The sequence below is a fragment of the Pristiophorus japonicus genome, chromosome 16 (assembly GCF_044704955.1).
Source record: "Pristiophorus japonicus isolate sPriJap1 chromosome 16, sPriJap1.hap1, whole genome shotgun sequence".
Classification (NCBI taxonomy): Eukaryota; Metazoa; Chordata; class Chondrichthyes; family Pristiophoridae; genus Pristiophorus; species Pristiophorus japonicus.
Window position 1 is genome coordinate 482,498 of NC_091992.1, and position 24,078 is coordinate 506,575.

The 24,078-nt window shown below is 48.2% G+C and overlaps 2 protein-coding genes across 6 annotated transcripts in view; one reads left to right on the top strand and one right to left on the bottom strand.

Annotated features, from left to right (window-relative positions):
* The window catches only part of LOC139226240 (integrin alpha-E-like), a 244,876-nt gene extending 236,617 nt beyond the window's left edge, over positions 1-8,259 (bottom strand). The window contains exon 1 of the mRNA XM_070856861.1: positions 8,239-8,259. The gene's annotated coding sequence lies outside the window, so the exon portion shown is untranslated. The remainder of the gene's footprint in view (positions 1-8,238) is intronic.
* Positions 8,260-8,449: 190 nt separating this feature from the next.
* The window catches only part of LOC139226241 (TBC1 domain family member 31-like), a 211,844-nt gene continuing 196,215 nt past the window's right edge, over positions 8,450-24,078 (top strand). For 4 of the 5 annotated variants that reach the window (XM_070856865.1, XM_070856863.1, XM_070856864.1 and 1 more), the window contains exons 1-2: positions 8,450-8,526; positions 13,108-13,246. In XM_070856865.1, coding sequence (XP_070712966.1) covers positions 8,476-8,526; positions 13,108-13,246 — 190 coding nt within the window. In that variant the 5' untranslated portion in view covers positions 8,450-8,475. Of the gene's footprint in view, positions 8,527-13,107; positions 13,247-24,078 lie in introns of those variants that run through there. The other variant, XM_070856866.1, reaches the window with a different exon arrangement.

The window sequence follows — 24,078 nt, forward strand, 5'->3', positions numbered from 1 at the left end:
TGCATGATCAGGTAGAGAGCAGGCGGCAGCAACAAAATGTAAACGATGGTCACGCCACTGTGTCACAGGAAATTGATCTGAATGACCCTGTGTATGTGCTAAGCTATGGACATGGTCCAAGTGGATCGCGGGCACGGTGATAACTAAAGAAGGGAGTAGGGTGTTTGTAGTCAAACTAGACAATGGACAAATTTGAAGAAAGCACCTGGACCAAAAATAGGCTGCGGTTCACAGACTGCCCTGAACAACCCACAGCAGACACCACCTTTTTCGAGCCCACAACACACCCAAAGGATCAACGACATCACCCCGGACCAGGAAATTGAACCCAACACACCCAACAGCCCAGCAAGGCCAGGTTCACCTCGCAGCCCTGAAGGGCCAACAACACGCCAGCCCAGCGAGGGCACAGCCAACACACCAGAACAGACATTTGTACCGAGGCGGTCCACCAGGGAAAGAAAGGCTCCTGGCCGCCTCATCTTGTAAATAGTTTTCACTTTGACTTTGGGGGGGGAGTGATGTTGTGTATCTGTAAAGCATGCACTCCCATGTTCCGCCACCAGGGAGCGCATCCCCTGAAGTCCCAAGGGATCCCAGCATCCCTTGGGAGCATTGTATATAAGCCGGCCCCTAAGGCCTGTTCCTCACTCTAGAGTGTCTTATTAAAGACTGAGGTCACTGTTACTTTAACCTCCCTGTGTGCAGCCTCATCTGTGTTAGGAACGCAATACCTTTTGTTTCTAGAAATCTATCTATCTCCCTCTTAAATATATTCAACGACTGGGCCTTCACAGCCTTCTGTGGTGGAGAATTCCACAGATTCACCACCCTCTGAGTGAAAACATTTCTCCTCATCTCGGTCCTAAATTTCCTACTCCGTATCCTGAGAAACTAATGGGACTGAAGGCCATCCCAGAGTACTAAAAGAGGTAGCCATGGAAATGGTAGATGCACTGATTGCCATCTTCCAAAATTCTATAGATTATGGAACAGTTCCTGCAGATTGCAGGGTGGCAAATGTAACCCCACTATTTAAAAAAGGAGGGAGAGAAAATGGGGAACTACAGACCGGTTAGCCTGACATCAGTAGTAGGGAAAATGCTGGAATCTATTATAAAAGATGTGATAACGGCACACTTAGATAATATCAACGAGATTAAACAAAGTCAACATGGATTTATGAAAGGAAAATCATGTTTGACAAACCTACTGGAGTTTTTTGAGGATGCAACTGATAGAATAGATAAGAGAGAACCAGTGGATGTCGTTGTGGTGGCTGGTGTGCAACGGCCACCACACGTTAAAAAAATCCATGCACAGGCATCTTCCACCCTTCAGGATGTAGTTTGGGTTCTTCATTCGAAACACCTGTGAACTCATTCTTTTTTTTTAGCGTGGAAACAAGTCATCTTCGTTTCGAGGGACTGCCTATGATGTGATGTATTTGGATTTTCAGAAGGCCTTGTTCTAGACTTCCCAGCCAGGGGAAACATCCTCCCCGCATCCAGTCTATCCAACCCAGTCAGAATTTTATACGTTTCAGTGAGATCCCCTCTCATTCTTCTAAACTCTAGTGAATACAGGCCTAGTCGACCCAATCTCTCCTCATACGACAGTCCTGCCATCCCAGGAATCAGTCTGGTGAACCTTCGTTGCACTCCCTCTATGGCAATTATATCCTTTCTTCGGTAAGGAGACCAAAACTGCACACAATACTCCAGGTGCGGTCTCACCAAGGCCCTGTATAACTGTAGTAAGACATCTTTGCTCCTTTACTCACATCCTCTTGCAATGAAGGCCAAAATTCCATTTGCCTTCCAAACTGCTTGCTACACCTGCATGTTTGCTTTCAATGACTGGTGTACAAGGACATCAGGTCCCTCTGTACATCGACACTTCTCAAGCCATCACCATTTAAATAATACTTTGTCCTTATGTTTTATCCACGTTATACTGCATCTGCCATGTGTTTACCCACTCACACAACCGATCTAAATCGCCTTACAGCATCTTTGCATCCTCCTCACAACTCACAACCCCACCTACTTTTGTGTCGTCAGCAAACTTGGGAATATTACATTTGGTTCCCTCATCCAAATCATTTATATATATATTGTAACTAGTTGGGGCCCAAGCACTGATCCCTGTGGTACCCCACTAGTCACTGCCCACCACCCCAAAAAAGACCCGTTTATTCCTACTCTCTGTTTCCTGTCAGTTAACCAATTTTCAATCCATGCCAATACATTATCTCCAATCCTATGTGCTTTAATTTTACACACTAAACTCTTACGTGGGACTTTATCAAAGGCCTTCTGAAAATCCAAATGCACTACATCCACTGGTTCTCTCTTATCTATTCTATCAGTTGTATCCTCAAAAAACTCCAGTAGGTTTGTCAAACATGATTTTCCTTTCATAAATCTATGCTGACTTTGTTTAATCCCATTGATATTATCTAAGTGTGCCGTTATCATATCCTTTATAATAGACTCCAGCATTTTCCCTACTGCTGATGTCAGGCTAACCGGTCTGTAGTTCCCCGTTTTCTCTCTCCCTCCTTTTTTAAATAGTGGGGTAACATTTGCCACCCTGCAATCTGTAGGAACTGTTCCATAATCTATACAATTGGAAGATGACAACCAATGCATCTACTATTTCCATGGCTACCTCTTTTAGTACTCTGGGATGGCCTTCAGTCCCATTAGTTTCTCCAGCACTATTTTCTTATTAATAATAATTTCCTTTAATTCCTCTTGCTCACTAGACCCTTGGTTCACTAGAATTTCTGGGACGCTGACTTGCTCTAGTAGCCTGGTATTAAAAGTGGTTGGTCCAGTTGAATTTTTGGTCAATGGTAACCTCCAGGATGTTGATGGTGAAGGATTCAGTGATGGTAATGCCATTGACTGTCATGGGGAGGCAGTTAGACTCTCGCTTGTTAGGGATGTTCATTGTCTGGCACTTGAGTAGCATGAATGTTACTTTCCACTTATCAGTTCAAGCCTGGTTGTTGTCCAGGTCTTGCTGCATTCAGCCATGGACTGCTTCATTACCTGAGGAATTGCAATGGAGCTGAACACTGTACAATCATCAACGAACAGCCCCACTTCTGATCTTATGATGGAGGGAAAGACATTCTTACTCATCAGTCTGAGTTCATGGAGTGGATTTTCACCCATCTGTCCAGCTGTCTAGTAGTCCTGCCAAAGGCCTGGTCCATTTTTGGGGGGTCAACTTCTGCACTGCAGTGACATCTAGCTCTACCTCTCCACCAACGGCCTTGGCCCCTCCACTGTACCTGTGCTCGTCACATCGCTTGGCCAACATCCAGTTTTGGATGACTCTTCCAGTTCCTCATGTTTAACTTCCTCCAGTTAAACACAAGGTCAAAAGCTCCACAAAACTCCACTCCCTTCATCATTGACCCTATCTCCCTCCCTGGCCACTATCACAAGCTGAAACAGACTGTAAAACCTTAGTGCCCACACATCATCAGCCTCATCACTTACCTCAAACCATGTGCCACTGAAATCCTCAACCATGCCTTTGTCACCTGCAGACTTGATTATTCCAATACTCTTTTTACTGGTATCTATTCTCCATAAACTCCAACTCCTTTAAACCTCTTCTGCCCTATCGAAACAGCCCATCACCTGCATTCTTGCTGAGCTACATGGGAGTTCAGTCCCCCAATGCCTCAAATTTTAAATTTCTGTCTTTGTCTTTAAATCTCTTCATTAGTCTCATCATCCCCATCGCCATACTCTCCTCATTCTATAACTTCTTGTGCATTACCCCCTCCCCACCATTGATGCCTGTGCCTTCAGCTGATTAGGTCCCTGGGCAGCAGAGTGGTGAAGGGGAAGTGAGCTCCAGTTGCATTTTGTTGAGTTTGACAAGCACAAATGTATTTGATGCCTTAAACACTTGGAGTAACCTTTATCTCCTAACCACATCAGTGACACCACTGGGCTGAGGAGCATCTTTAGTCCATCTTTAACCTTTCCACTGTCTTTGATAGTCAACCACTCCTTCCTCCTTGAACTTCTCTCTTCCACAGTCCACCTGTGTGACACTGCTCTCTCATGGTTCTGCTTCTATTTCATCGTATACACACATCACCCACAATGGCTCCTTCTCCATATTATTTTTATCTTCATCTTAAGGGGGCTAGAATTTAAAGTGGAGGAAGTAATGGCTTCGGTTGTATAAAGCCTGGGTCACACCCCATCTGGAGTAAGGACAAACTAGTCTTGGAGTGGGTGCAGTACACATTCACCAGAATGATACAGGACTTAGAGGGCTAAATTATGAGGACAGGTTGCATAATCTTGGCTTGTATTCCCTTGAGTTTAGAAGGTTGAGGGGTGATCTAATTGAGGTGCTTAAACTTATAAAGAGATTCGATAGAATAGATAAAGAGAAACGATTTCCTCTGGTGGGGAGTTCAGAACAGGGGAATAATCTGAAAATTAGACCTAGGTCATTCAGCGGTGCAATCAGGAATCACTTCTTCACATAAAGTATAGCAGAAACTTGGAACTCTTTCCCCAAAAGGCTGTGGATGCTAGGAGAATTGGACCATTTAAAGCTGAGGTGAAAAGATTTTTGTTCGGCAAGTGTATCGAGGAATATGATCATAGGTGGGTAAATGGGCTGAGGTACATCAGCCATGATCTAACTGAATGGTAACTAGGCTTGAGGGCAGATTGGCCTACTCTTGTTCCTATTTGTTATCCTTCTGTGACAGCATCTGGAATGATAGGGTCAGCTTTGTCAGCTCTACCTCTCTGCCTCCTTCAATGACCCTGAGATTGTTTCTGTTATTCAACTGCCCATCCAACATTAAAATCTGGATAAAGCTGCAATAAAGTCTCCATCAGACCTTCTTTGAGCCTCTGGTCCTTGCCAATTTGACAGGAATATTTGGGCCACCTGAAGTATCACTTGTGTCAAAGAGGCTGACATGAGGAGGGTCTTTTTACTGACATCACCCCCCCAAAATTGAACTTCAAGCAGTTTGTAGTTTATTTAATTATATAATCAGTAACAAAATTCATTATTAATTTAGTTACATCAAAACTTTTCACTGAATACTTGTTAACCAGACATTTTCATCTAGCTCTTTTTCCCACATTACAACAGTGACTACACTCCAAAAGTACTTCATTGGCTGTAAAGCGCTTTGAAATGTCCGGTGGCTGTGAAAGGCACTTTATAAATCCAAATCTTTCTTTCTTTCTTGTATAAAAATGATGACCATTTCAAAGTAAAATTATAAAACATTGTGGAGAGTGCTGTGAGGTGTCGCTGTGCTGTGCATTTACACGTCCCCATGTGTTCTAACAAACCTGCTGTTTCTTTATACTCTTGAGTTTGCATTTGTCTATGGTTACAACAGATTGACAGGCATTACAGCGTGCATGGTTTGATAAACCGATGGCATGCATGCCCAAAGTGGCACATATAGCCAGGTCCAGGCCACGTGAGAAGCTTTAGCTCATGGATCGTGGTGTGTATCACTCAAAACATTTATGATCTGAGGAGCCACTCCTCTTCATTATAGACGCACACCCCACAGCCTGACCGATTGGAATGTAACCAACTCTAGGCATGAGGGGAACCTCCTACAGAATTAATAACAATAATCAAATGGTGCTGGAGGAGTCCGAGATGCTGGCTGATGGATAAGACTCCGTAAGTAAAACCTAGCAAAGATACAGAATTACTGGAGAAATGTATAACTTCCCATGTTGCCCTCCACCTTTTCTTCGTCAAATTTTATCTACAAGCTGTCCAACTGATTTTAAAATGTTCGGAATAGAGAGAGAAAAAGCACACTGATGCCCACCATCAGCCCAGTCGTTCCTGCGGAGTCCTCCTTGATAACTGGTGCCTAAGTTGAGACAGTTTTCCTCATCAAGTCTTATCCATCAACCAGCGTCTCAGACTCCTCCAGCATAGAGTTGCCAACTCTGGTTGGAGGCATTCCTGGAGATTTGATCATGTGACATTCTGATCACATGACATCTGACTGTGATGCTGGATCACGTGACATCTGATCACATGATCAAATGTATATCCCATTCCCTTTGAAATGAAGTTTTAGTCTCTACCTCAATAGCCACATGTGGTGAAGGATCCCACGGTCTAATAGCCCTCAGTTCATAAAGCTTCCTCCTCCCTTTCCCCATTGTTTTTTTCAGTGAGAGTTTTTGATCCCTAGTTCTCTATTTGCTTACCAGTGGAATCAATCTTTCACTACCAACAGTGAAGTCCCTGGGTTTCACTGAGCCCTTTATTGGCTACTCCTCTCAGTGCCACTTGCATTCACCACCTTCCTGCTGTTGCTCCCACTTTGTGGCAAACCACATTCCCCAATCTCCCCAAACCCATTCCCCCTCTCTCCCCAAGCCCCTATTCCCCCCACCCCTGCCAAGCCACCATTCTTCCTCTCTCCCCAAGCCCCCATTCCCCCTCTCCCCAGCCCCCATCTCTCCCCAAGCCCCCATTCCCCCTCTCTCCCCCAGCCCCCATTCCCCAGTCTCCCTCTCTCCCCAGCCCCCATTCCCCAGTCTCCCTCTCTCCCCCATTCCCCAGTCTCCCCAAGCCCCCATTCCCCAGTCTCCCTCTCTCCCCCAGCCCCCATTCCTCAGTCTCCCTCTCTCCCCCAGCCCCCATTCCCCAATCTCCCTCTCTCCCCAGCCCCCATTCCCCAGTCTCCCTCTCTCCCCCCAGCCCCCATCTCTCCCCCAGCCCCCATTTCTCCCCCAGCCCCCATTCCCCATCTCTCCCCCAGACCCATCTCTCCCCAGCCTCCATTCCCCAGTCTCCCTCTCTCCCCGGGCCCCCATTCCCCAGTCTCCCTCTCTCCCCGAGCCCTCATTCCCCAGTCTCCCTCTCTCTCCGCGCCCCATTCCCCAATCTCTCTCTCTCCCCGAGCCCCCATTCCCCAGTCTCCCTCTCTCCCCCAGCCCCCATCTTTTCCCTCCACTCCCAAGCTCCCTGATTGCGGACTCCCTGCGGCCAGTGGGGACTTTCTGCCTGGGCTGCCACTGAACAGCAGCCGGTGACACGCTCCTTGGAAAAGGCTGGGAAATGATTCTGATTAAAATTAACACGGTTTAACCTCATTCCAACTCCTGATCACAGGCAAACAGTTACTAACCATTTACAACACCTCACATCAGCGTCCATTGTTCGATTGTTCGTTCCCTGAAAGTAGCAGGCCAGGTAGATAAGGTGGTTAAGAAGGCATATGGAATACTTGCCTTTATTGGCTGAGGCAATGAATTACAGAGCAGAGGGTTTATGCTTAAATTGTATAAAACACTGGTTAGACCACAGCTGGAGTACCGCGTGCAGTTCTGGTCACCACATTACAGGAAGGATGTGATTGCACTGGAGAGGGTACAGAGATTTACCAGGATGTTGCCAGGACTGGAGAATTTTAGCTATGAGGACAGATTAGATAGGCTGGGGTTGTTTTCATTGGAACAGATGAGGCTGAGGGGAGATCACATTGAGATCTATAAAATTATGAGGGGCCTGGATAGAGTGGAGAGGAAGGACCTATTTTCCTTAGCAGAGGAGTCAACAACCAAGGGGCATCAATTTAAAGTAATTGGAGGGAGGTTTAGAGGGGACTTGAGGGGAAATTTCTTCACCAGAAGGTGGTGAGGGTCTGGAACTCACTGCCTTAAAAGGGTGGTGGAGGCAGAAACCCTCACCACATTTAAAAAGTACTTGGCTGTGCACCTGAAGTGCCGTAACCTACAGGGCTACGGACCCAGAGCTGGAAAGGGGGATTAGGCTGGGTAGCTCTTGGTCGGCCGGCACGGACACGATGGGCCGAATGGCCTCCTTCCGGGCTGTAAATTTCTATGATTCTGTGAGTGGGTGCTCTGGGGCGGGGAATTTAAATCGTTGATCTCCCAAACTGCTGGAAGCAGCGCTCAGATCCGATTAAAATCTCCCGGGCTGCTTTCCATAGTCACTGGGATATGGATGCCAATTCCGGGAGACTCCTGGTCAATCCAGTGCCATCCCTCGGCATGTCCTGCACCAGCGGCCGGACACAACCTGGTGCCTCCCCTCCCCCCCGGCTGGGCCCTCTCCCGGGGCCCGGTGTTGGGGGCTCACTAACTCTGAGGCGAGTCAGGAGGCCGGTGATGTAAGTAACTGAAGAAAGCCCTAAATCACCGCCCGTTCTCCCCACACACGCTCACTGACCTGCCGAGCGCCCAGCACCGACTCCCCGCGTCCCTCACCATGGTAACCGGCCCCGCCCCCGGGCTCTCACCATGGTAACAGCCCCGCCCCCAGGCTCTCACCATGGTAACCGGCCCCGCCCCCGCCCCCAAGCTCTCACCATGGTAACCGGCCCCGCCCCCGGGCTCTCACCATGGTAACCGGCCCCGCCCCAAGCTCTCACCATGGTAACCGGCCCCGGAGACGGTGAGCGCGGCGATGGCGGGCGGGTGGCTCGCGGCGGCGGGCCAACAAGTCCGGCTCAGTGAGGTAACCGGGATCGGCCTGAGGGGATAAACTGTCAGCGCGGCTCCGTGCGCAGCACACAGGCCTCTGGGGCAGGAGGGGCAGTGCTGAGCGAGCGCCGCACTGTCGGAGGGGCAATACTGAGCGAGCGCCGCACTGTCGGAGGGGCAGTACTGAGGGAGCGCCGCACTGTCGGAGGGGCAATACTGAGCGAGCGCCGCACTGTCGGAGGGGCAGTACTGAGGGAGCGCCGCACTGTCGGAGGGGCAGTACTGAGGGAGCGCCGCACTGTCGGAGGGGCGGTGCTGAGCGAGCGCCGCACTGTCGGAGGGGCGGTACTGAGGGAGCGCCACACTGTCGGAGGGGCGGTGCTGAGCGAGCGCCGCACTGTCGGAGGGGCGGTACTGAGGGAGCGCCACACTGTCGGAGGGGCGGTACTGAGGGAGCGCCACACTGTCGGAGGGGCGGTACTGAGGGAGTGCCGCACTGTCGGGGGTCAGATGGCCCCCTCTCCGCCCCAGTCAGGATGTCAGGAAGAAGCTACCGCCTCCCACAGACCTCCCAGGTTTGAACTTGGCGTCCCTTCGGCCCACCTGGAACACGTGGTGCGGGTAATGGCGGCGCCCTTCCTGTCCTCTCCAGTGGCTCAGCAAGAAATAAGATGGAGCAGGGTGCAGCAAACAGGGCCCCTCACCCTCCACACCTCGCCTAAAGGCACTGCTCTGTGCCGAGCTTACGGCTCACATCTCACCGTAGGAGGCAGACAAACTATAGACCAGTTAGTAACATCTGTGGTTGGGAAAATGTTGGAGTCCATTATTAAAGAAGCAGTAGCAGGACATTTGGAAAAGCAAAATTCAGTCAGGCAGAGTCAGCATGGATTTATGAAGGGGAAGTCATGTTTGACAAATTTGCTGGAGTTCTTTGAGGATGTGACGAACAGGGTGGATAAAGGGGAACCAGTGGATGTGGTGTATTTGGACTTCCAGAAGGCAATTGACAAGGTGCCACATAAAAGGGTACTGCACAAGATAAAAGTTCACTGGGTTGAGAGTAATATATTAGCATGGATAGAGGATTGGCTAACTAACAGAAAACAGAGAGTCAGGATAAATGGTTCATTCTCTGGTTGGCAATCAGTAATAGTGGGGTGCCGCAGGGATCAGTGCTGGGACCCCAACTATTTACAATCTATATTAACGACCTGGAAGAAGGGACCAGGTTTGTTGACAATGCAAAGATGGGAGGAAAAGCAATGTGTGAGGAGGACACAAAATATCTGCAAAAAGACATAGACAGGCTAAGTGAGTGGGCAAAAATTTGGCAGATGGAGTATAATGTTGGAAAGTGTGAGGTTATGCACTTTGGCAGAAAAAACATCAAAGAGAAAATTCTTATTTAAATGGAGAAAGATTGCAAAGTGCTGCAGTACAGCTGGACCTGGGGGTACTTGTGCATGAAACACAAAAGGATAATATGCAGGTACAGCAAGTGATCAGGCAGGCCAATGGAATCTTGCACTTTAGTGCAAAGGGGATGGAGTATAAAAGCAGGGAAGTCTTTCTACAGTTATACAGGGTATTGGTGAGGCCACACCTGGAATACTGCATGCAGTTTTGGTTTCCATATTTAAGAAAGGATATACTTGCTTTGGAGGCAGTTCAGAGAAGGTTCACTAGGTTGATTCCGGAGATGAGGAGATTGATTTATGAGGAAGGGTTGAGTAGGTTGGGCCTCTACTCATTGGAATTCAGAAGAATGAGAGGTGATCTTATCGAAACGTATAAGATTATGAGGGGGCTTGACAAGGTGGATGCAGAGAGGATGTTTTCACTGATGGGGGAGACTAGAACTAGGGGGTATAATCTTAGAATAAGGGGCCGCCCATTTAAAATTGAGATCAGGAGGAATTTCTTCTCTGAGGGTTGTAAATCTGTGGAATTTTCTGCCTCAGAGAGCTGTGGAAGCTGGGACATTGAATAAATTTAAGATAGAAATAGTTAGTTTCTTAAGGGTTATGGGGAGCGGGCATGGAAGTGGACGCGAGTCCATGATCGGATCAGCCATGATCATATTAAATGGCGGACTGTATGGCCTACTCCTGCTCCTATTTGTCATGTTCTTGTGTAGGCAACTAGGCCCATACAGTAGAGCCTGGCCTCCAGTCGTCTCGCACCCCTGGGCCAAGACCCTGGACCTCGCACTATTAAGCCCGTGTGGTAGCCGGTGTACAACGGCCACCCCACGTTAAAAGAACGCACACCCCGGCATCTTCCACCCTTCAAAATAAAGTTCTGGACCTGGAACGTCAGGACCCTCATGGACAACCCCAACAGCGACAGACCAGATTGTCGCACTGCCATCGTTGCCCAGGAACTCAAGACGCTTCGATGTCGACATCGCCATCCTAAGTGAGACCCGGCGGGCAGGGGAAGGCCAGCTCAAAGAACAAGGTAGTGGTTACACCTTCTTCTGGAAAGGTAAACCCGATGGAGTTGGCTTCGCCATCAAGAATGAGCTGGTGGGCCGTCTCAGAGACTCTCCCTGCGGGATAAGCGAACATCTAATGACTCTCCAACTCACCCTAGCCCAGAACCAGTGCATCACAGTTATCAGCACATCCGCCCAACACTCGACGCAACAGATGAGACTAAAGACAAAAGAGGAATTCTGCTCCAGCCTCAAACAATCCCTGTCCCAAGTCCCTACGGACGACAAACTGATCCTCCTCAGCGACTTCAATACTAGAGTCAGTAAGGTCACAGACCTCTGGGGAGGCATGATCGGCAGAGAGGGGGTAGGGAAAACCAACTCTAAAACACGACCTTGTCATCGCCAACATCTTGTTCTGTCAGAGGGACAAGTACTAGGGTTAGGGTTATGGACAGACCACCGCCGAGACTGCCAAGTCATTATCAATATAGCTCCAAAGCAGCGACGGCAACAGAAACAAGGCGGCAGAAAAATCAACGCCGGGGCACTCAAAGACTGAGGGAGCGCTGCACTGCCCGAGGGGCAGTACTGAGGGAGTCGTCTTCTTAGATAGTCCCCTGGAGTCGAGGATGACTTGCTTCCACATTAAAATGAGTTCTAAGGTGACTGATGAGACAAATGTGGGATCTACAGTCTCTGTCACAGGTGGGACAGATGGTGGTTGGAGGGACGGGTGGGTGAGGTGCTTGATTTGTTGTACGCTTCTTGCGCTGTTTGTACTTGGCTTCCGCGTGCTCCCGGCGAAGAGACTCGAAGTGTTCACCACGAATGCTTCTCCTCCATTTTCAGCGGACTTGGGCCAGGGATTCCCAAGAGTCAATTGGGATGTTACATTTTTTCAAGGAGGCTTTGAGGATGTCCTTGAAGCGTTTTTTCTGCCCTCCTGGGGCTCGCCTGCCGTGACGTAACTTGGAGTAGAGCGCTTGTTTCGGGAGTCTAGTATCGGGCATGCGGACAATGTGGCCTGTCCATTGGAGCTGATTGAGCTTGGTCAATGCCTTGATGCTCCGGATGTTAGCCTGAGGGAGAACGCTGCGTTAGTGCGCCTATCCAGCCAATTAATTTGCAGGATTTTGTGGAGGCAGCATTGGTGGTACTTCTCCAGTGCTTTGAGGTGCCTAATGTACATAGTCCATGTCTCTGAAGCATATATAGGAGGGAAGGTGTCACTACTGCTCTGTAGACCATGAGCTTGGTGCCAGGTTTGAGATTCTGGTCTTTAAACACTCTTTTCCTCAGGCAGCCGAAGGCTGCACTGGCGCACTGAAGGTGGTGTTGGACTTAGTTATCGATGTCTGTCCTTGCTGATAGTAGGCTCCCAAGTTATGGGAAGTGTCCAAGTTCTCATCATCGATCTTGATAATCGGGGAGCAGTACTGTGTGGTGGGGGCAGGTTGGTAGAGAACCTTGGTCTAATTGATGTTTAATGTAAGGCCTAGACTGTGGGAGTGCTGCACTGTCAGAGGTGCCGTCTTTCAGATGAGATGTTAAACCAAGGCCCCTTCTGCTCTCTCAGGTAGTGTAAAAGATCCCATGGCACTATTTTGAGGAAGAGCAGGGGAGTTATCCCCAGTGCGCTGGCCAATATTTATCCCTCAATCAACATAACAAAAACAGATTATTTGGTCATTATCACATTGCTGTTTGTGGGAGCGTGCTGTGCGCAAATTGGCTGCTGCGTTTCCCACATTACAACAGTGACTACACTCCAAAAGTACTTCATTGGCTGTAAAGCTCTTTGAGACATCCATTGGTTGTGAAAGGCACTATACAAATGCAAGTCTTTTTCTTTTAAACTGAGATTGAACCTGGATTAATGTAATAAACCGGGAATGCATCCAGATTAATGTATAAACCAGGAGTGGATCCATATTAATGTAATAAACCGGGACAGGACCCGGATGAATGTAATAAACCGGGAGTGGATACGGATGAATGTAATAAACCGGGAGTGGATACGGATGAATAAGAGTGATTGGAATCCGGGTGAGTGAAGGGGAAGCGGATTTTGTTATCTCGCTATTGTTCGGGACGTGGCACAAACTGTTGCGAAGGGGAATCACTTATTAATGATTATCGCTGATTGTGACCTGTGCATTGTTTCTCATGTAGGACTGGCAAGAGTTCAGCAGAGAGCTATTTGATGTTGTGCTCCAGCAGTTAGCAGAAAGCCATGTTGATTTCTTCACTGATTTATCTGCATCAGAAAAAGCACTGATTGTGGAACGAGCTGCCAAAGCGATGGATGGAGGTGAGATTAAGAATCACAAACCAAGATGACGGGACCCACAGTGGGTGTTCTGTACAAGCTACACTGTGTGCAACTCAATGTTGGATAGATGCGGATGAATAATTTTCATTTGTCTATCACGGATTGCAAGTGACTGCCGAGTGGCATTAATATACTGGAGTCATCTCTCTTTTTCCCTCTCTTTTTTATTTTTACATTGTCACTCGCTATTTCTCACTTTTTCTTGTTTTTTTTCACAGACCTGTCTGATGGCGGGATTTCTGAGTTATTTTTCCTGCTTTCTCTGATAGGCAAGAAAGAGAAAGCAAAATAAACACCATAAAATTATATGGGCCGATTTTACCCCTTCCCGCTTGGTGAAACTGGGCAGGCCAGCAGCTAAAATCAGCCGTGGGACTCTCCTGCCGACGTACCTTGGATTGTAACCTGTCCTTCTGAGCAGGCAAGCGGGACACCAGCCGCAAGCAGCTGGGCCCTTCTTTAAAGATGTAGCTTGGGCTCCGATTATGTTTTCAGGACAAGACAGCTAATTTTACCAGAGGCCTGTGTGGGGAAGCCATCGTGATTTTTATGGCCGACCAACCTAGTGGGAAGGGGAGTTAGGGTCAGTAAAGGCCCAAAAAGCTAAGTGTCTTTACTTCTTTTACTTTCCTTGTGGGGACAGGAAGAACAGGAATGTTCCTCTGCACCCCACAATGGAAGTGACTTCGATTGCCCTGCATTGCCCCCCTCTCCCCGGCATCTCCCCACCCCCCCTCTCCCAAACTCCCTCCCTGGTGGCTGCCAATGCAGCTTGCCACAGGTTTCGAGTGGGAGATTGACTGAGAAACTTAGAAACATAGAAAATAGGTGCAGGAGTAGGCCATTTGGCCCTTCGAGCCTGCACCGCTATTCAATAAGATCATGGCTGATCATTCCCTCAGTACCCCTTTCCTGCTTTCTCTCCATACCCCTTTATCCCCTTAGCTGTAAGGGCCACATCTAACTCCCTCTTGAATATATCCAATGAACTGGTATCAACAAATCTCTGCGGTAGGGAATTCCACAGGTTAACAACTCTCTGAGTGAAGAAGTTTCTCCTCATCTCAGTCCTAAATGGCCTACCCCTTATCCTAAACTGTGTCCCCTGGTTCTGGACTTCCCCAACATCGGGAACAATCTACCCGCATCTAACTTGTCTAAACCCGTCAGAATTTTGTATGTTTCTATAAGATCCCCTCTAATCCTTCTAAACTCCAATGTATAAAGGCCCAGTTGATCCAGTCTCTCCTCATATGTCAGTCCGGCCATCCCGGGAATCAGTCTGATGAACCTTCGCTGCATTCCCTCAATAGCAAGAACGTCCTTCCTCAGATTAGGAGACCAAAATTGAACACAATACTCCAGGTGAGGCCTCACTAAGGCCCTGTATAACTGCAGTAAGACCTCCTTGCTCCTATACTCAATCCCCTAGCTATGAAGGCCAACATACCATTTGCCTTCTTTACTGCCTGCTGCACCTGTAAGCCAACTTTCAATGACTGATGAACCATGACACCCAGGTCTCGTTGCACCTCCCCTTATCTTAATCTGCCACCATTCAGATAATATTCTGTCTTTGCGTTTCTGCCCCCAAAGTGGATAACCTCACATTTATCCACATTATACTGCATCTGCCATGCATTTGCCCACTCACCTAACCTGTCCAAGTCACCCTGCAGCCTGTTAGCGTCCCCCTCACAGCTCACACCGCCACCCAGTTTAGTGTCATCTGCAAACTTGGAGATATTACACTCAATTCCTTCATCCAAATCATTGATGTATATTGTAAAGAGCTGGGGTCCCAGCACTGAGCCCTGCGGCACTCCACTAGTCACTGCCTGCCATTCTGAAAAGGACCCGTTTATCCCGATTCTCTGCTTCCTGTCTGCCAACCAATTCTCTATCCACATCACTATATTACCCCCAATACCATGTGCTTTGATTTTGCACAACAATCTCTTGTGTGGGACCTTATAAAAAGCCTTTTGAAAGTCCAAATACACCACATCCACTGGTTCTCCCCTGTCCACTCTACTAGTTAATCCTCAAAAAATTTCAGAAGATTTGTCAAGCATGATTTCCCCTTCATCAATCCATGCTGACTTGGACCGATCCTGTCACTGCTTTCCAAATGCGCTGCTATTTCATCCTTAGTAATTGATTCCAACATTTTCCCCACCACTGATGTCAGGCTAACCAGTCTATAATTACCCGCTTTCTCTCTCCCTCAATTTAAAAAAAATGGTGTTACATTAGCTACCCTCCAGTCCATAGGAACTGATCCCGAGTCGATAGACTGTTGGAAAATGATCATCACTGCATCCACTATTTCTAGGGCCACTTTCTTAAGTACTCTGGGCTATACAGATAAGGCCCTGGCTTCATGTTGTTGAGGTCAGGATAGTTTGCCCCCCTCCTCAGCCCCCACTCCTGCCCAAGTTAAAATCGGGGCTATAACATCTACAATTATAATAGAGGATGTTCACTGGTGCTGAACAGAAGATACATAACTTATAGTCATTCAGTAAAACAGCTCCACTCTAAATAACTGTCACTCTTTCCTGTGATATCTGGTAATTATGCAAGCACAAGGTTCTCTTATTTGAAGCCTGTGTTCAGGCACCATCAGCTTTTGAATAAAATTCTAAATATCTGAGTGAAAAGGCAGCCTGTCTGTTGATGTACCTTCAGCCGAGAATAGAAAGTGAATTCACAGTCTTGCTCCCATGCATGGTAAGTTCTTCACAGCCAAACTGTCAGACAGGCTCGCGGGGCTAAATGGCCTAGGGGCAGGAGTAGGCCATACGGCCCCACGAGCTTGCTCAGCCATTTAATACGATCATGGCTGATCTGATCATGGATTCGGGTCCACTTCCCTGACCGCTCCCCATAACCCCTTATTCACTTATCAGTTAAGAAACTGTCTGTCTCTGTCTTAAATTTATTCAATGACCCAGCTTCCACAGCTCTCTGAGGCAGCGAATTCCTCAGATTTACAACCCTCTGAGAGAAGAAATTCCTCCTCATCTCAGTTTTAAATGGGCGGCCCCTTATTCTAAGATTATGCCCTCTAGTTCTAGTCTCCCCTATTGGTGGAAACATCCTCTCTGCATCCACCTTGTCAAGCCCCCTCATAATCCTATATGTTTCAATAAGATCGCCTCTCATTCTTCTGAATTCCAATGAGTAGAGGCCCAACCTACTCAACCTTTCCTCATAAATCAACCCCCTCATCTCTGGAATCAACCTCATGAACCTTCTCTGAACTGCCTCCAAAGCAGGTATATCCTTTCTTAAATATGGAAACCAAAACTGTACGTAGTATTCCAGGTGTGGTCTCACCAGTACCCTGTATAACTGTAGCAAGACTTCCCTGCTTTTATACTCCATTCCCTTTGCAAGAAAGGCCAATATTCCATTGGCCTTCCTGATCACTTGCTGTACCTACATACTAACCTTTTGTGTTTCATGCATCAGGACCCCCAGATCCCGCTGTACTGCAGCACTTTGCAATTTTTCTTCATTTTAAATAATAACTTGCTCTTTGATTTTTTTTCTGCCAAAGTGCATGACCTCACACTTTCCAACATTTATACTCCATCTGCCAAATTTTTGCCCACTCACTTAGCCTGTCTATGGGATAGATTTTGCACTTTTTTTGCATGCGTAATGCCCACTTAACGTCCATTTTACCGCTGAAATGACATATAACGTCCAGATATCGCCCATTTAGCCACAAAATGGAAACTGATGCCCATTTTTCGGATACTTATCGCCGAGCATTACTTTCCCCATGTGCGTAACACCGGGAAAAAATAATACCGCCCGCCCACATTTTTGGGGCGGAATCATCAGAATGGGTGAAATCAACACCCATAACATCGGCCAGCGTTAGTTTCTACACATAATTAACGCCGAGATTCAATAATACCACGCGCCCACTTTTTTTTGTCGTAAAGATCACATTTGCCGAAACTAACACCCAGGGGATCGCCCACCGTCACATTCACCACCTCGCACACATCTCACCCACATTATCGCTCGCCCAAAACACCACTCAGAAAAAGTGGAACTGTTCTGAACGAATCACAGCGGTGTGGGCGCCATTTTTCAAATTGCAGGTCGCTTCATTCAAAAGGCTGCTTCAACTTCGGGGGAGTTTGGATTGACTCTTGAGTTCTTCTCGGGTGAAGTGACCATCTCAACAGACATATTTTCAGACTCTGGACTATTGGGGGTTTACTCTAGGTGTATTTTAGTGAGGAAATTATTGCTTCTGATCAATCGCTATTTTAATTTCATTGCAAGGGGGCCAGCCATCTCTCAGCCTGCATTGATTATTATGCAGATGCTGCAGAGTGCAAATGGCTCAATGTCTGATGCAAATAATTATGTGCCCAATTTAAGACGTGCCAGAATGAGAAGGAGGTCCAGACCATACACACCCCGCACTTACAGGGAAAAGGGGTCTTACCTCGACGTATCCGAGCACAACTGCCTTCGGAGACTGCGCTGGTCTCCAGTTGTCTTGGGTAATCCTTGCTACTGGACCAAGACCTAGCCCTGTCAAGCCCGTGTGGTGGCTGGTGTGCAATGGTCACCACACGTTAAAAAAAATCCACACACAGGCATCTTCCACCCTTCAAGATTTAGCTTGGGACCTGGAATATTAGGTCCTTCATTGAAACACTTGTGAACTTTTTGACGTGGAAGCAAGTCATCCTCGATTCAAGGGACTGCCTATGATGATGATCAATGAAATATGCAAACTCATCAGGCCAAATATGCAGCCTGCCATCAGGACATCAGTGTCAGTCGAGGTCAAGGTCACCGCGGCACTGTCTTTCTACGCATCCGGTTCCTTTTGGGCCTCCGCAGTCGAGATTTCCCCTCTGTCTCACCATGCCACCCATCGCTGCATTAGACAGGTCACGGAGGCCCTGTACGCGCGAAGGATGGACTTTATCCTTCTTCTTAGACGGTCTGTCATATCGAGGATGACTTGCTTCCACACCAAAAAAGGATGGCTTCACAAGTGTTTCAATGAAGGACCCAATATTCTAGGTCCCGAACTACATGTTGAAGGGTGGAAGATGCCTGTGCACGGGCTTGACAGAGCTAGGTCTTGTTCCAGCGGCAAGGATTACCCAAGATGACTGGAGACCAGCTCTGCTGCACGGACCTAGTGCGCACACATATTGCAGTGTGGGCTGGCCCGTGCTGTCCCTGGGACCACGCCTCTCCTGGGCCCCGATCATGTCGCTCTGCAATCTCTCGCCGCTCCTTCATCCCCTGCAGTCAGAATCAGGGGAAGTCATAACGGGGAACAAAGAAATGGCGGACCAATTGAACAAGTACTTTGGTTTGGTATTGACTAAGGAGGACACAAACATCCTTCTGGATATAAAAGGGGTCAGAGGGTCTAGTAAGGAGGAGGAAATGAGGGAAATCCTTATTAGTCGGGAAATTGTGGTTGGGGAAATTGATGGGATTAAATGGCGATAAATCCCCAGGGCCTGATGGACTGCATCCCAGAGTACTTAAGGAGGTGGCCTTGGAAATAGCAGATGCATTGACAGTCATTTTCCAACATTCCATTGACTCTGGATCAGTTCCTATCGAGTGGAAGGTAGCCAATGTAACCCCACTTTTTAAAAAAGGAGGGAGAGAGATAACAGGGAATTATAGACCGGTCAGCCTGACATCGGTAGTGGGTAAAATGATGGAATCAATTATTAAGGATGTCATAGCAGCGCATTTGGAAAGAGGTGACATGATAGGTCCAAGTCAGCATGGATTTGTGAAAGGGAAATCATGCTTGACAAATCTTCTGGAATTTTTTGAGGATGTTTCCAGTAAAGTGGACAAGGGAGAACCAGTTGATGTGGTATATTTGGACTTTCAGAAGGCTTTCGACAAGGTCCCACACAAGAGATTAATGTGCAAAGTTAAAGCACATGGGATTGGGTGTAGTGTACTGACATGGATTGAGAACTGGTTGTCAGACAGGAAGCAAAGAGTAGGAGTAAATGGGTACTTTTCAGAATGGCAGGCAGTGACTAGTGGGGTACCGCAAGGTTCTGTGCTGGGGCCCCAACTGTTTACACTGTACATTAATGATTTAGACGAGGGGATTAAATGTAGTAGCTCCAAATTTACGGATGACACTAAGTTGGGTGGCAGTGTGAGCTACGAGGAGGCTGCTATGAGGCTGCAGTGCGACTTGGGATAGGTTAGGTGAGTGGGCAAATGCATGGCAGATGAAGTATAATGTGGATAAATGTGAGGTCATCCACTTTGGTGGTAAAAACATAGAGACAGACTATTATCTGAATGGTGACAGATTAGGAAAAGGGGAGGTGCAACGAGACCTGGGTGTCATGGTACATCAGTCATTGAAGGTTGGCATGCAGGTACAGCAGGCGGTTAAGAAAGCAAATGGCATGTTGGCCTTCATAGCGAGGGGATTTGAGTACAGGGGCAGGGAGGTGTTGCTACAGTTGTACAGGGCCTTGGTGAGGCCACACCTGGAGTATTGTGTACAGTTTTGCTCTCCTAACCTGAGGAAGGACATTCTTGCTATTGAGGGAGTGCAGCGAAGGTTCACCAGACTGATTCCCAGGATGGCGGGACTGACCTATCAAGAAAGACTGGATCAACTGAGCTTGTATTCACTGGAGTTCAGAAGAATGAGAGGGGACCTCATAGACACGTTTAAAATTCTGATGGGTTTAGACAGGTTAGATGCAGGAAGAATGTTCCCAATGTTGGGGAAGTCCAGAACCAGGGGACACAGTCGAAGGATAAGGGGTAAGCCATTTAGGACCGAGATGAGGAGAAACTTCTTCACCCAGAGAGTGGTGAACCTGTGGAATTCTCTACCACAGAAAGTTGTTGAGGCCAATTCACTAAATATATTCAAAAAGGAGTTTGATGTAGTCCTTACTACTAGGGGGATCAAGGGGTATGGTGAGAAAGCAGGAATGGGGTACTGAAGTTGCATGTTCAGCCATGAACTCATTGAATGGCGGTGCAGGCTAGAAGGGCCGAACGGCCTACTCCTGCACCTATTTTCTATGTTTCTATGTCCCGACCTCGTCGCTCCTCTGCTGGTCATTATTGTTATGTATAGAGAAAGAGTCAGACTGAACGCTGTGAGCTCAAAGTAAAGTGTGACCGTAGTCTTTTATTGCAGGTCTACAGAGTGCCTCTCCAACCTGTGAGGCTTCCTTAAATACCTGTGCTTCCAAGGGATTATGGGATCCCTTGGGACTCCAGGGGATGAGCCCTCTGGTGACTGTACAGAATAAATACAAGTTTACATATATAACAATTATCACATTGCTGTTTGTGGGAGCTTGCTGTGCGCAAATTGACTGCCACGTTTCCTACATTAGAAATGACTACACTTCAAAAAGTACTTCACTGGCTGCAAAGTGTCCCGAGACATCCGGTGGTCGTGAAAAGCGGCACATAAATGCAAGTCTGTCTGTCTGATCTGTATCTAACTCCATCTACCCGCCTTGGTTCTGTAATCCTTAAAACCCTTGTCTAATAAAAATCTATCAGTTTTGAATTATTCAATTGACCCTCAGCCGCTTTGTGAGAGAGAGTTTCAGATTTCCACTTCCCTTTGCATGAAGTGTTTCCTGACATCATCCCTGAACAGCCTCGCTCTGATTTTAGCTCTTTCACCCCCCCTTGTTCTCGATGCATGCATCAGCTTCCCCATGACCACGGAGGCTCAGACTGAGAGGGCTGGTGCATTCTACTGCATTGCTAAGTTCCCAGGGTGCAGGGAGCACAGTGCACTCACATCGCCATGCGGGCACCTTCTCAGGACCCAGAGCTTTTTCGTAACAAAAGGATTTCACTCCCTGAAGGTCCAACTCGTTGTCAACCACAACCAGATCATAATGGCAGTGAATGCCAAATGTCCGGGCCGCTTCGATGAGGCTCACATCCTGCGTGAGAGCGCTGTCTCTGACATGTTTAAGAGTCAGCCACAAGGACAATGCTAGATGCTTGGTGACAACCGATATGGCCGAGCCACCTGGCTGATGCCCTCCCTGCATGACATCCATACTGAGGCCGAGAAGCGATACAATGAGAGCCACAGCGACACACACAATGTGGTCCAGAAAACAATAACTGTGTTTAAGCAGCGCTTCAGATGCCTGGGCCACTCAGGAGGGGAGCTATAATACAACCCTGAGCAAATAGCTAAATTCGTGGTTGTGTGCTCCATGCTGCACAACCTGGCTATCAGGAGGGGCCAAGAATTGCCAGAAGGGACTGATGCTCCACCTCAGGAGAGAGAGGAAGAGACGACGAGGGGTTGGGAGCTGACCTAGGGCCAGACAATTAGGCAGGCTATGCAACCGTGCCCACTTCCCCCTCCAGACTGCAGGAAAGGACCCATGGTGACTACATAGCTGCAAGATTCTTACGTCAGGAGCTGATATCTGAATGATTTGTCTGAAAGAACGTTGCTGTGAGTGACAACACTGACACACTGCTGTGTGTGTGTGCAGCTCAGACATCAATGGTGGCCATCACCTTGGTGCCAGTTAAAGTTTACATTGATTGAAGTTAAGTTTTATTTAACCCTTTCATGTTAAGGAATCACCAGTTGTAACAGTCCAGCTCTCTGAGACAATATGCAACAAGGTTATGTTCAGTAAGAAAAATTTTATACCAACATTGGTCTGAAATCATAAGTATCACGGGCAAAAACACCCAACCCCCGCCCACACACCACTTTTTCCACAATTGACAGCAATCAAATGTTCAACATGTCCAGCAACACAGAATACAAAGGCAAAGCAGGAGCGTGGTCCCCAGCCCCCATACATTACAACAAATTGCATACACCCAGATGGAGCTATAACACAGCCATTACCTGCGGACATGCACCTCACTTTCCTTCCCCCGTTCCCTTCTCCCCACCTCTACCCCTTCCCCTCCTCGCTCCACGCCGCCTGGCCGAAGAGCTCCTCAGGCGGTGCCTCATTGGGGGGGGGAATGAAGGCAGAGGCGATGGTTGCATGGGTACAAGAGCGGGAGGAGTGCCGAGGGGGGAACATTCTTTGATCCAGAGGCAGGATCTTGGTCCTGTCTCTCATCTGTCGTTCACAGTGGTGGTGCGGAACCTAGGGCTGGAGTGCTGCGCTCCAGGATACTGGGAGGCTTGTGCCAGCAATGTTCCTGGTTAGCGCCTGCAGGGCCTCCGCTATTCGCGGAATGTACTCAGTCATGGTGGCCAGCTGTCGGGATATGCCCCCCAATACATTGAGGATCTGGTCACCAATGTCTACAGTCCTCCTGGACAACTGTAGCATCTCGCCACTCTCATGTCGCGCTCGTGGACCAGACCTGCCACATCTACGAAACCTCCGCGGGGTCGGCGCCGTCCTGGGGACAAACGGGGTGCTCTGTGGCGAGGTGCTTGGGGCCGGTACCTCCAGAGTGGAGGCGGAAATGACCGGAGGAGCATTAGATGGCCTTGGGGTGGAATGGCTTCTGGAGCGTGGCGATGCAGGTTCCTCAAAGTCCGCGCTCACATTTTTAGAGAACATACCCAGCGGATTGACAGGCGAGAATCGGAGCTCCTCATCACCAGAGGTAGGATCGTCTGGTAATTCCGGCCCCGCGCCCCCACCTTCTGGCCTCTGTGGTCTTGCCTGGGGCCACGCTGCTGGCTGAGCTGCAAAACACAAATGAGGTTATTGGAGGAGAAGGGGATGTCAGGGTCACAAGGTGATTCCAGCGCTACACACAGCATATGCATGACAAAAGCACCACTGCTCTCAAAATCATCGCAGAGATGACATTTCATGACCATCAATACATTGTGCATTGCAATGATTTTCATTAGGCCAGCATTATTTATAGGACAATTTTAGAAATCATCTATCATATATGATTGTTCGGATATGAGTGGGTGTGGCATTTATTGACTTCACATCACGCAATGGTGTAAGCTTTACTCACATGGCATCACTGTAGAGTCTGCAGATGCATCCGTGGCTGTCCGGGTGTGCTTCCCCACGAGTGCGAGCACTCACTCTTTCATCTCTGATGTCGCTGGGGACTGGTGGCCCCCCCACCCATTCCCCTCTGCACGGACCTCATCATCGATGGCTTCTTCTGTAAAAGGTGACAGGATGACTTGGTGATATCATTGCTAGGTACTGTCACAGACACTGCTACAACACATAATAATCATGATTACATCTGTCGGTTATGAAAATGATCATTCTTTACCGAAAGACGTGTACCGTGACCGCAGGCTTTGACTACAACATTCCTGGTAAAAGTGCAAGACCTCACATCTGCTGATAGTCACTCATGGCTCTTACAAATCAAATTATATAACTACAAGTACATGTAAATAAATGTAACACTTACTCTTGCGGATCCCACAAAGTTGTTCCATCGTTTGCGGCATTGGTTGCCCTCACGAGACCACCTCTGCTATCTCGGCCCATATCTTCTGCTAGGCCTTTGGGCTGGGCTTCCCACGCCCTCCCTGGGTCAAATCACCCCAGTGTAACTCGACCTCCTGCAGGAGGGAGGCATTTGCCTCATCCGAGAACCTCCTCGTTCTTTTGTGCCTTCCAATGTGCTTGTCTCCCAGCTCACTGCTCTGCTGTGACGCCTCCTCCTCTCCCTCCATTATAGGGCAAATTCGGGCAAATATCTGGCTGGTAACAGCTAATTTTTGTTTCCTTATTTGCTCTAAAGCTCTAAACTCTCCCTCCTTCCTCCAAAAGCAGCCACACCACACCTACACACGTCTTCAGTCCCTC